Source organism: Haliotis rufescens, unplaced genomic scaffold, assembly GCF_023055435.1.
Source record: "Haliotis rufescens isolate VD_foot unplaced genomic scaffold, xgHalRufe1.0.p SCAF_8, whole genome shotgun sequence".
NCBI classification, from domain to species: Eukaryota; Metazoa; Mollusca; class Gastropoda; order Lepetellida; family Haliotidae; genus Haliotis; species Haliotis rufescens.
The window spans coordinates 25,207,515-25,220,257 of NW_025964372.1; the positions used below are offsets into that span (position 1 = coordinate 25,207,515).

The window sequence follows — 12,743 nt, forward strand, 5'->3', positions numbered from 1 at the left end:
TTATCTAAGTACACCAAATTGGAAATGTATTTCTGTAAAAGGTTAACAAGCAGGGATCGGGTTTACTGCCTAAAGATCATTGGACTATTTTATGTAGATTGTAATCAATATCGTCCATTTAGCACACGTATGTTAACATATTGTACTAATGAATATTTGTTTTTATCATATTTACATCGAAACAGTCGACACCAATATCTGTTGCTGGCTTGCCATCTGGTAAATGATATTAATTGTAGAAAAAAGTAAGACATTCCTTGAATATGGATATTAACGGTTCAAAAGCGACAGTATGTTTGCAAAACGAGCTGCTATCACATCAACGTTAGTTCCACTCGCGATCGTTTCAAGCACATCAGCACATTTGACACAAATTCAGAAATATATTACCAGGAAAAAGCAAAGCATAAATATAAGCTCTAGCAGCGACGAAGGGCTCCAAATACACTATTTCTTACTGCATTATCAAGGTTCCTTTCTTCACTAGAACAGAATTATCATGGTTGTACCTTAGCTCGTAACAATCAACTTCATAAATAATTCGAACGAGAAAGTATTATGGCGGTAGCTTACTATGTAAACTAGTAATTTAAACTTTTTGTTAGGGTAATGACACTTCCAAGTCGAAATACAGGCAACTTGCTAAACGCATTTAACTAAAAGGCATATAACTGTAGCACAATTTATAGCAAAGTTTATACTTCTGGATTTAAGTATATGGCTTCCTTATTCGGAAACAATATCAACCACAAATCAAAGAACCAATCCATTCAGCACAGTCAGCAAGATTGATTTATCCTTGACGCTACGTGAATATGCGAATTTTGCGGCTAACTAACTATATTGTAAGTATTGTGATGTATTCTGTTACAAATGCCTGTTAATGTAAATTTCCCTTCTCTTCAAGGATTGCTCTACTCTCTTATTTATGATTGCTATTTTGTACGGGAGAGGTCTTTAAATAGGTGTCTATATGCCTGTTGACTAACGACATTTCCCTTTGAAATAGATATTGATTAAACTCTGTATGTGAGTACTAGTTTTAGTTAAACAACAACTAAAAATGAAATATAACCACCAACATTCCATGCCACCATGGTGATACACAATGTCCTCATTCAATGTTATCTATGTCGAACCGTGGGCGGTTCGAGTTTAAAGGCAACATTTCTGAAAAAATGAAGGGACCTAAGCTCTCTTTTTATGCCACTCAATGACATTTCTAAACAGAGTCAGATGATAGTCTCGTGTACGTTGACATCATGGACATCATAAACATATGGAAGTCAAAGAACAAAACGTGACTGGCATCTGATGATGCTATAAATTGCCATGTCTGGCAGTTATTGGATGAGTCGATGAGGAACAATTGATTGAAAGATGCCGTTTAATATGGATTATGTTATATTTGTTTCCCCGTAGTCTTCAGAAATATGAGACTGCCATTAGTGAGTACAATCAACACTCATAAACTACATACACATATACGAGGAAAGCCCCTATTTGATTGCATTAGAGATAACGGTTAATCTCTGAGACAGGGATTGGTGAAACATTTGCTGGACCCCTCAATATCTCTGTCTTTGTACGCAAAATGGAGCTTTGGAATCCAAACAAACAGTTCTGCAATGTCGTAAATTTTGCAATCCTAGCTCCTACAATATTGCATCTATAGGAATTCCGAGATTCGAACCTGAGCAAATGGCAGGTTTACGTGGCACATAACAACGAGAACAAATAATACGTTAATTAAAAGCATACAAAATGGCAAGATAAATATCACATATAGAACATTTGAAATGTCAAAGGATAATATATCTTCAACACAAATAGCTTTCATGGAGGGCACACCAAATAAATTACATTTGTTTACTCCTTATTTGAATAGAATAGAAGATGATTGATGTTGCTTGCTTGCATGTAAACAAACCCTGTAAACATTTTGGGTACCTCATATTCTTAATGGTAACATTGTAAAAGTCAAGTCACGACCAAATTACATAATACCAGAACACTGAAAAAACACTTGTTCTTCAAACTGTTGAAAATAGGAAGTAATTGTCTGCCAAAGAAAATACATTGTTGCAAGATCGTTTGGAAAATATAATATTTAGGATCATAGTTTTAATTAATAAAATACCTAGTTTTGCAGCTGTATCTGAAAAAAATATCTAGTCTCCATACAAAATCCCAGCGAAAAACAGAAAACAAACAACACAATAACGAACTGAGAGCATGAAGACGGCTCTGGTCAGTCCGTCAGTTACAACTGATAAAAAATGTCACACTCAACCTGAAATGACTCAAATACATGACTATGGCGCCACACAAACTCGATTCTAAAACATCTTTTTGATCAGACGTTCTTCATGCCAGTCACTTCACAGTGACTTCACAGTCTGTAGTCTTTTTACGTCTACGACGACCATGCTGCATTGTCACATCAACACTTAGCATATGCAAGATGACGATCTGAATCTGTCCCTTAACGCTGTGATCTTCACAATCTGTAGTCTTTTTACGTCTACCACGACCATGCTGCATTGTCACATTAACACTTAGCAAATGCCCGATGACGATCTGAATCTGTCCCTAAACGCTGTGATCTTCACAGTCTGTAGTCTTTTTACGTCTACCACGACCATGCTGCATTGTCACATCAACACTTAGCATATCCCAGATGACTATCTGAATCTGTCCCTTAAAGCTGTGATCTTCACAATCTGTAGTCTTTTTACGTCTACCACGACCATGCTGCATTGTCACATCAACACTTAGCAAATGCTCAGATGACTATCTGAATCTGTCCCTTAAAGCTGTGATCTTCACAATCTGTAGTCTTTTTACGTCTACCACGACCATGCTGCATTGTCACATCAACACTTAGCATATTCCAGATGACGATCTGAATCTGTCCCTTAACGCTGTGATCTTCACAGTCTGTAGTCTTTTTACGTCTACCACGACCATGCTGCATTGTCACATCAACACTTAGCATATGCCCTATGACGATCTGAATCTCTCCCTCAACGCTGTGATCTTCACAGTCTGTAGTCTTTTTACATCTACCACGACCATGCTGCATTGTCACATCAACACTTAGCATATGCAAACTCCATAACCTTGAAATGACACATTGTTTGGTGTGTCGGGAACCTGAGGAATACTCTCTTGCAATGATGTCTTAAACAGGGGGTATTAACCATTGGGGTCTTAATGAGGTTTAATTTAGGTGTGTTCAGCCGTGAAAAAACCCTTGCAGATAACGTTGAATGTGACCATTCGTACAAAATATTCTAATATCTTCTCTTGCACCCCCGTATATTTTCCGATAGTTTTCTCAGTATCGCCAACAATGACAAAAGAGATTTCACAGGGAGGGGCATTTTGATCAAAGACATATTTTACGATAAGGCATAACATTTTATTGTTAAAAAAATCGAATTTACAGGTGTTAGGCATTCTATGGTCACTGGGTTATCCTCTTAGATAAGAAGAAATTTCAGAAGAACAGATAAATAATCGAGTCTGGACCAGACAATCCAGTGATTGATATCATGAGCATCGATCCACGCAATTGGGGTCGATGACATTCCTCAACCAAGTCAGCGAGCCTGACCAGCTGATCCCGTTAGTCGCCTTTTACGACAAGCATAGTCGGCTTTTACGGCAAGCATGGGTTGCTGAAGACCCATTCTACCCCGTATCTTCAAATATGTAACTGCACAAGGGTGCCCATCAATAGCTACAGTCTGACAAGTCATGTATGTGTACTTTAAACCCATTCGTCCACTTGCAGGGCCAGCTGATTTGACAGCTGCGGTGTTAATCATCACCACACCCTCAAGATGTTTGTTTTACCTTACCATATATGACCATGCGACGTTCAGGTGACGAATGAGGTACGAATAGGTTAGGAGCTATCAGGTCTCAGCTGCAGTGACATATGTTCGTGTACATGCCGTGTGCACCTGCTGATCTAAAAGCAGGATAGTCTTTCTTCAAATGCCAACACACCATGCACGATTGCATAACCTTACCATACATGGACACGATATGACGCGTTGTTCAGCTATAAAGGAAGGATAGAAGTTCTGGAGCAGAAGACGCTGGGCTTCCACAATGGGTCAAGTTCTATTTGCGCTTGTTATCCTTCTGGCCTGCACTCACAGCCAGTGTGGCTTTCCCCCGACTTTAAAAGAAAGCCTGTTCAGTCCTCCTGTGACTAATACTGCCTCAGTAGGTAGCATTGTAGCGGTTGCGCCTCTCAAACCAGCTCCTGCACCCGCTCCAACACCTGCTCTCGTAAACCCTTTCCTGTCAGGTGGACTTGCACCCTCACCTGCACCTGCACCTGCACCGTCATCAAGTCTCCTGTCGGGAGTACCTTCTGTAACAGGTAGGCATGAAGATATATCATGAATTTAATTATGCAGTACTTTCACCCAGATAGAGGAAGCTAGGCTTTGTTTCATAATGCAATCTGAAAACACCGAGGTTATTGTATGTTGTTTCAGTATCACTTTGTCGGTAACTTTACTTATTAGAAGTTCCTACACATTTCATAAATTGTACGATTGTACGATTCCGACTATATCACGAGCATGTGTTTATGAATCACTATCAAATAGTAATGATACCAGGTGTTCGCGAAAATGTGTGCGTATCCTTCCCCACTGGTGGCACATGCAAAGGCACCTGAAAAAACACGGGAAATGAAAGTTGACTATTCTAAAGTTAGAGACATCCCTCTTTTTTCACCCTGAATCTTTATGCATAGAAAATATGAAACAGATGAGGCGATCTCACTGGTCTCCTTTATTTCCAGTTCAGGTGGGTAAATCGGGGAAACGGAATTAGCTTTTTGATTGTTAATGAACGATATTAGATCATCGACATACCTGAAGCATAAGTCCTTGGCCAAATTACTTTGTTTTGACTTTGCCAATCCGAACAGAAATTCCGATTCATATGCATAAAGAAACAGATCCGCTATAAGGGGAGCACAGTTGGTTCCCATGTTGATGCCTACTTCTTGCCTAAATGTCTTACCCCCCAAATTTTACGCAGATGTTATCAATTAGGATGTCTCGCATTTCACAAATTGATTTCTCAGTAAACTTCAGATGTCATTTGCTTTCATTTTTCACAAATTGGCTTCAACCTCTGAATATACATAACTGTATATGCGTTCACCACATTTTGTAACAAAAGGATCAAGGAATGAAGTTTTTCCTTAAGTTTGTCATGTGGGTTAGTGGTGTACAAAGTTGAAAAATCAAATGTTTTGACAGAACGGAACTTGGTTCTTCTCTGAGATTGCAAAACGTCAAGCAAACCCTTTGAGGTTTTTAGAATCCACATGGTATTTGTCTCAAATACTTTCTGTGAATATAAAGAAAGGCATTCCTTGGTTGTATGAAGAATTATGGTTTGTCTTTGAGAAAGGAACCTGGTGGTACATTTGCTGGACCCAGCAATACAAATCTCTAGGGAATTTAATGGAGCTTTGGAATCCAGTACAAAAGAGGAATGGACATGTCTTCAGGTCAAAAGTTGACAGTACTGATTTATGAATTTAAAGTTAAAATACACACGTAGCTATCAATTACTGATACAGCCATTTTCATCGAAAAGACATTCGGGACACGGGTCGCTGAGCATTATACGTGATTATACGTGGTTAGTCTGCATCTGTCCCGTGACCGTCTGTTTTATAGAAGTTGCAAATACCTTGATAAGTGTCAAGTCAAAAGTGAACAGTACTGATTGATGGATTTAAAGTTATAATACACACGTAGCTGTCAACTAATGATATAGACATTTTCCTCGATGTTCTTGGATAAGTCGCACTATTTGTGGTTTGTCAGCGTCTATCCCGGGATAAAAGTTGCAAACGCCTTGATAAGACTGAATTATGTTCAAAGACCGTTGTACATGAAATCCCGTCACTCAGTACAACGAGTTTGACGTTTGATTAGCATGACACTTACATTAAGTGAGGCCATGCTAGAGATCTATGTAGAAGCTGCATATTTCAACATCGGAGTGGAGGTAAACATACCGAACCTACAACGATATATCAAATGTAAACACAATGGGCATGGTTCCAAATTCTGCCGTGCCAAGACTGCTGTGCTTCCGCTGCAGTGGAGTACATGACAGCTCCGAATGCGCATATAACGTCAAATATAACAATCGAGGCAGTGGGGATCTTGTCTCATCCAAAGTATCTCAAAATTTTATAATGAAGCTACAATTTTGAAAAGAAAGCACACTAACAACATTAGTTATAATGAAGCCAAAATGTTAATTCTATCTCTATCTCTTTCCGCAGAATCATATTCGGTTGCAGTCTCTTCCCCCCTCACCAGTTTCCAAGGTTACCACAGTCTCTATACTGTGCTAAACATCAATCTTGATGAAGCCTCTAAGATGTCCCAAACTGAGCCTATGACAGGATGTTAATCTAAATATCAATTTTTAAATAACTGATCATATGAAATGTTATTCTACAATAATGTAAACATTATGGTTGAGGCGTCTGTCTTGTTATAGATCCAGCTCCAGCACCGGCTCCATCAGGAAATGCACCACCAGGAGGATTTTTAAATCCCACCAAAAGCACCAAGTCGCCATATGGCCAAATTAGTATGAACCACGTCATGAACATGGACTTTGGAATTAATATGGACGTGTCGTTCATCAAACGGGTTGAAAACAAGGATGACAAGTATTGTCAAACACATTGTCTGAACGACATGCAGAACTGTGCAGTAGCCGTCCATTGTGACTGGACACCTCCTACCGCAACTACTGCAACTCCATGTGTTGGCAATATATTTCAGTGTGGAACTTTCAGTATCAATCGTGGAGGTACTACTGATAAAGGAGTCTGTTTGTTCTTCGAACAGAAAACAGGTTTAGAAGACACCAATCCAGGGATAACATCAGAATCAAATTGCAGAGAAGTGGTTTACCGTAAGTTTTTGTTTATTAAACACTTATCTCAAAATCAATGTACCTTAATAACGGTGATTGTACCAAATCTACTGTGACTTCTCAATAAACGTTTATACAAAATTATTTTTTAAAGATTAAGCTTTACTAATAGAAATAGAATGGTCGGTTCAGGACGACCATTTAGAAATATCTCCATCAGATGTTTCTCCATCATTAAGATAAATCTTGAATAATGGCAACTGAAATACTTTGTATGAACAGACTAAACCCTGATGTTTTCATTGATATAACCGACCCCACACCACTATTTGATCAACATTCACCTTCTTAAGTGTGAGTATCAATATATTACTGATAACTTGGATACTGCCAATAAGCTGAATGAAACTCGTCACGACGAATGCCCGGGTTCGATTCCACACATGGGTTCAATGTGTAAAGCACATTACTGTGTCCCCCACCATGATATTTTTTTAATAATGCTCAAAGCGGCGTATGAACAATACTCACTCACTCACTCACTCACTCACTCACTCAAAAATGATGTTCAGCTTCTTTTGTCTTTTGATTTTAATTTTCATAGAGTTTTATTTGAGATACCTTTATAACATGAAAGCACGTCTGAGCAGACACACCTGAGCAGTAGCCATAAATAAGGTCTTGAATATTGTTGCTATGGTGACCATAGTGAAAATGGAGACTGAAACTAATTTAAACCTCTCGAGCAAATAGGAAGTCATTCGTTGTTGATAGTCTTCCATACTTATTAAAACTAAGTGAATATCAAAGCAACTTATGTGGCTTTCGTTGTTGATATTTTCAACTGTCGCCGGTTACACTACAGTACTGTTATACTATTTGTTTTATGTCTTACAGATCCGACTTGCAGAGACTGGACTGCTGGCGTCCCTGATCACTGGATTCCAACCGGCAGGCCAACCTTTCAGGCAGGGGCAGCAGTGTCCCGTAGCTTCTTGTGTGAGGAAGGCTACCAAAAGGCCGGGGTTCTGAAAGTGACCTGCGATCACACGGGGAAGAAGACCCCACAATCGGGGGCAAGTTGTACACTACCTGGTAAGGGGAAGTAAAGCATATTGCTTTTATTCTGTAGGTCCATTTACTGTTGCCATCAGCAAGGAGTTACAAATCTAGATTGAGCTAAAACGTAAAGTCGTGTCTGCAATATCACAACCATTTATGTGTTAATAAATGACAAGGTAGCGCGGTACGGAGCCCCTTTGGGGATATGAATAAAAATAATTATTTTTATAATCTGCGCACTACGAAATATATCGTGAACACTCCTCGTGTATCTGTTGTGCTCAAGATAAAAGTTATCTTGCACGCACTTTATAAGATCGAGTGGGAGAAGCCAATAAATCGTCTGAACAACATTCTCCTTGTGATAACGAGGTTCGGGTGTTTTCTATGGTGTTGATTGTGTGTACGTCCGTTTTGGCGTTTTGTGGCGTATGTATGCTGTGTTGTTAATAGGGGCATCTTTTTTAGCTCACTTGACTTTGATCGAGAAAGTAAGAGAAAGGATGCATTATGTATCTGAATTGAATACAACGTTATGTTGCATAGGATGGAAAGAAAACAAATTTACCCATACACGTTTAAGTTGTTTGTTTCGTATATTCCAGCTGTATGACGTCGGTCTGTAAATAATCGAGTCTTTACCAGACAATCCATTCATTAATCTCATGAGCATCGATACAAGTAATTGGGATTGATGACATGCATCAACCAAGTTAGCGAGCCTGACCACCCGATCCCGTTAGTCGCCTCTTACGACAAGCATAATCGCCTTTTAGGGCAAGCATGGGTTGCTGAAGACCTATTCTTCCCCTATTCTTGGGATCTTCACGGGTCCCTACACATTTTAACAGGGAAAACATCTCCCCTTGTACTGATACAGAGTGTTTTGTGTCGACTTCTGATGAATAATAACTGAACCCAGAAACCTGTAAGCATTAGAATTCAGTGTGAAACCAACAAACGGCAAAGGAACGGCAACTAACAATTGGAATATGAAATTAACTTTGTGTAAAAATCAATACTAATTACTGCAAATTAATTACAATGGTAGTACGCAATAGTGTGGCAGTACAATTACAATGACAGTGGTAGTAGCAATAGAGTCAGAGATAATAATATATGGCTCGCAGCAACAGAGGCCAAGCTTCCAAAATCGGCCTGGGCTGGTTATCCAGTGTGAAAACAATGATGTTCACACAACCAAAGGTCTTGGCCTTGATGTAATGTGCGATGAGAGAGACACGCACTTGAATCAGTCCCTTGTCCAGGTGGTCACCTGAGAAATTTCTGTCAATTTTCACGTCCCGAAAGAGCGATTTCAAAGATTGGCTTTTCTCTCTTCTCAAAATGGCTAACCAACAGTCAATTTCTTATGGTTCAAACAAAATGGGATTCTGTCCGTCAGTTGCCCCTGCCCTGAGCGATTGCCGCAGGTTGCTTCTCTCATGTTTCCTGTGCCCAAAACACCACCTATGCACACTGCTGTACCCTTGTATGACAACGCTGCTTCAACAAAATACCCTGCAATCATAAATGCGTCACTGTTTGTTTAACCAGCTTCAAGCAACGGGATCCCCAGGGAATATGTCAATATATCTGTTCATGGAAATGTAATAAAATGTTTGAATGCATACATGATAATATTTAGTACACACAATCTGAACTATATAATAATATATTTTGTAGTGCGCCCACTATATTTATAGAGAGCGCCATGTATTATCTTGTGTGCTCAAGATAATATCCTGAAAGGGTTTCTGCACTAAGGCGCGATGTACCTTGAAACAATTTTCAGACAAAACGTCTCAGGTCCACCTCCCTACTGAATATTTAATGGTCTGTCCCTGTAGCCAAATATGCTGTCGTAGAGACGTAATCTGCAATGGCAGTTCGCTTAATAGTTAATCTCATAAGTATATTTTTTCCTGCTATGCATATAACTTCAAGAAGAAGACCACTGTTGTGTTCCTAATATAAGATTGAGCATTGTCGACAAATCGATCCTCAAATACAGAAAAAATAAAAACAAACATTGTCATTGCAGGAGAATCCACTAACACAGGAGGAGGAGGAGGACTACCCACCATTGAAATTCCCAATTTGATAATAGCTAACAAATTTCAAACACCTGCTCCAAAAGTAACAACAAGAAAACCCGATTTAACTAGCCCCACTACATCGAGCACAACAACGACATCGCCAACTACGAGCTCCACAACATCGAGCACAACTACAGCCTCCCCTACTACAAGTTCCACTACATCGAGCACAACCACAACATCGCCTACTACGAGCTCCACTACATCAAGCACAACCACAACCTCGCCTACTACGAGCTCCACAACATCGAGCACAACAACAACGTCCCCTACTACCAGCTCCACTACATCCCGCACAACTACAACGTCGCCTACTACCAGTTCCACTACATCTAGCACAACTACAACATCGCCCACTACGAGCTCCACTACATCGAGAACAACAACAACATCCCCTACTACCAGTTCCGCTACATCCAGCACAACTACAACGTCGCCTACTACCAGTTCCACTACATCGAGCACAACAACAACGTCCCCTACTACGAGCTCCACTACATCGAGTACAACCACAACCTCGCCTACAACGAGCTCCACAACATCGAGCACAACCACAATCTCGCCTACTACGAGCTCCACAACATCGAGCACAACAACAACATCCCCTACTACGAGTTCCACTACATCGAGCACAACAACAACGTCCCCTACTACCAGCTCCACAACATCGAGCACAACCACAACCTCGCCTACTACGAGCTCCACAACATCGAGAACAACCACAACCTCGCCTACTACGAGCTCCACAACATCGAGCACAACCACAACCTCGCCTACTACGAGCTCCACTACATCGAGAACAACCACAACCTCGCCTACTACGAGCTCCACTACATCGAGCACAACCACAACCTCACCTACTACCAGCTCCACAACATCGAGCACAACCACAACCTCACCTACTACGAGCTCCACTACATCGAGAACAACCACAACCTCGCCTACTACGAGCTCCACAACATCGAGAACAACCACAACCTCGCCTACTACGAGCTCCACAACATCGAGCACAACCACAACCTCGCCTACTACGAGCTCCACTACATCGAGAACAACCACAACCTCGCCTACTACGAGCTCCACTACATCGAGCACAACCACAACCTCACCTACTACCAGCTCCACAACATCGAGCACAACCACAACCTCACCTACTACGAGCTCCACTACATCGAGAACAACCACAACCTCGCCTACTACGAGCTCCACAACATCGAGCACAACCACAACCTCGCCTACTACGAGCTCCACTACATCGAGAATAACCACAACCTCGCCTACTACCAGCTCCACAACAGCGAGCACAACCACAACCTCGCCTACTACGAGCTCCACAACATCGAGCACAACCACAACCTCGCCTACTACGAGCTCCACAACATCAAGAACAACCACAACCTCGCCTACTACGAGCTCCACAACATCGAGAACAACCACAACCTCGCCTACTACGAGCTCCACAACATCGAGCACAACCACAACCTCACCTACTACCAGCTCCACTACATCAAGCACAACAACAACATCGCCCACTACGACGCCTACTACACCGACACCACCAACAACAACGCCCGAATCGACGACTACAACAACCACTGCCCCTGAGAAGTTTTATTTTATGAACTGTCAAGACTTTACCATAAATTCCATGACAAAAGAAGAAGACTGGAAAAAACATTGGATCGATGACCACTACTGTCGTTACTACGCAGCGCATCTATATCATCTGGAGGATCCTTACCTTTATTGCTATACATCTAACTGGAACTCTAAAGCTAGGTGGACAAGGTCCGACTATATGTATGCTTACATATATGATGAGGACAGTAAGGGTAAACAATGTAAAGACCTTTGCCCTATGTTTATTGATTGGATGAATGATTATGGTATAGGCCACTTGTTTACAATGGATACGACTATGACATGTTATTACTATGGCGCTTACTTATATTGGCCAGATAATTACTACTACTGGCTGGCGTACAAAAATCTAAATCCTTAAACTCTGACCACGCCTATTCGGGATATTTGAGAAATATTGCATACACGGAACGTTTTGAATATATATTATCAGCCTTATCTATACATAGATAGGCGTACAAAAATCTAAATCCTTGAACTCTGACCACGCCTATTTAGAAAAAAGTATTTGAAACATAACGGGGCCTCTGGTTTGTACCTACTGGGGGCACAGAAAACAAAAGTGAAGTGATGCTTCGCATTCACAGAACGTATTAGTATGTCTTGATGCAGTTAATACAAAACAAAACCCGTGAAGATCCGGGGTAGAATAGGTCTTCAGAAACCCATGCTTGCCGTAAATGGCGACTATTCTTGTCGTAAGAGGCGACTAACGGGATCGGGTGGTCAGGCTCCCTGACTTGGTTGATGCATGTCATCGATCCCAATTGCGTGGATTGATGTTCATGATATCAGTCACTGAATTGTCTGGTCCAGACTCGATTATTTACAGACCGCCGTCATACAGCTGGAGTATGGCTGTGTGCGGCGTAAAACAACAAACCAACCAACTAGTACAAAACAAAACTCTCAGCGCCAAAACCCCCAGCCCGAACCATCATTCACCCACACACTCAACCCCTCAACCCAACCCACGAAGAATTGTTAATTACCTGTACA

The 12,743-nt window shown here is 40.9% G+C and overlaps 1 protein-coding gene across 1 annotated transcript; it reads left to right on the top strand.

The window, feature by feature from the left end:
* The first annotated feature begins 5,982 nt into the window (after positions 1 to 5,982).
* On the top strand, positions 5,983 to 11,708 carry LOC124139335 (histidine-rich glycoprotein-like). Its single transcript, XM_048389752.1, has 4 exons — positions 5,983 to 6,054; positions 7,840 to 7,941; positions 10,173 to 10,409; positions 10,440 to 11,708. Exons 1-4 carry the CDS (start codon positions 5,983 to 5,985, stop codon positions 11,706 to 11,708), a joined length of 1,680 nt encoding a protein of 559 aa, XP_048245709.1.
* The last annotated feature ends 1,035 nt before the right edge of the window (positions 11,709 to 12,743 follow it).

Excerpts from the sequence above, each read along its gene's own strand:
- LOC124139335 (XM_048389752.1), top strand. The coding sequence starts at position 5,983 with ATGACACTTACATTAAGTGAGGCCATGCTAGAGATCTATGTAGAAGCT. Across the intron at positions 6,055-7,839 it reads ATTTCAACATCGGAGTGGAG|ATCCGACTTGCAGAGACTGG; the intron begins GTAAACATACCG and ends TATGTCTTACAG. Across the intron at positions 10,410-10,439 it reads ACATCCCGCACAACTACAAC|CACAACTACAACATCGCCCA; the intron begins GTCGCCTACTAC and ends CACTACATCTAG.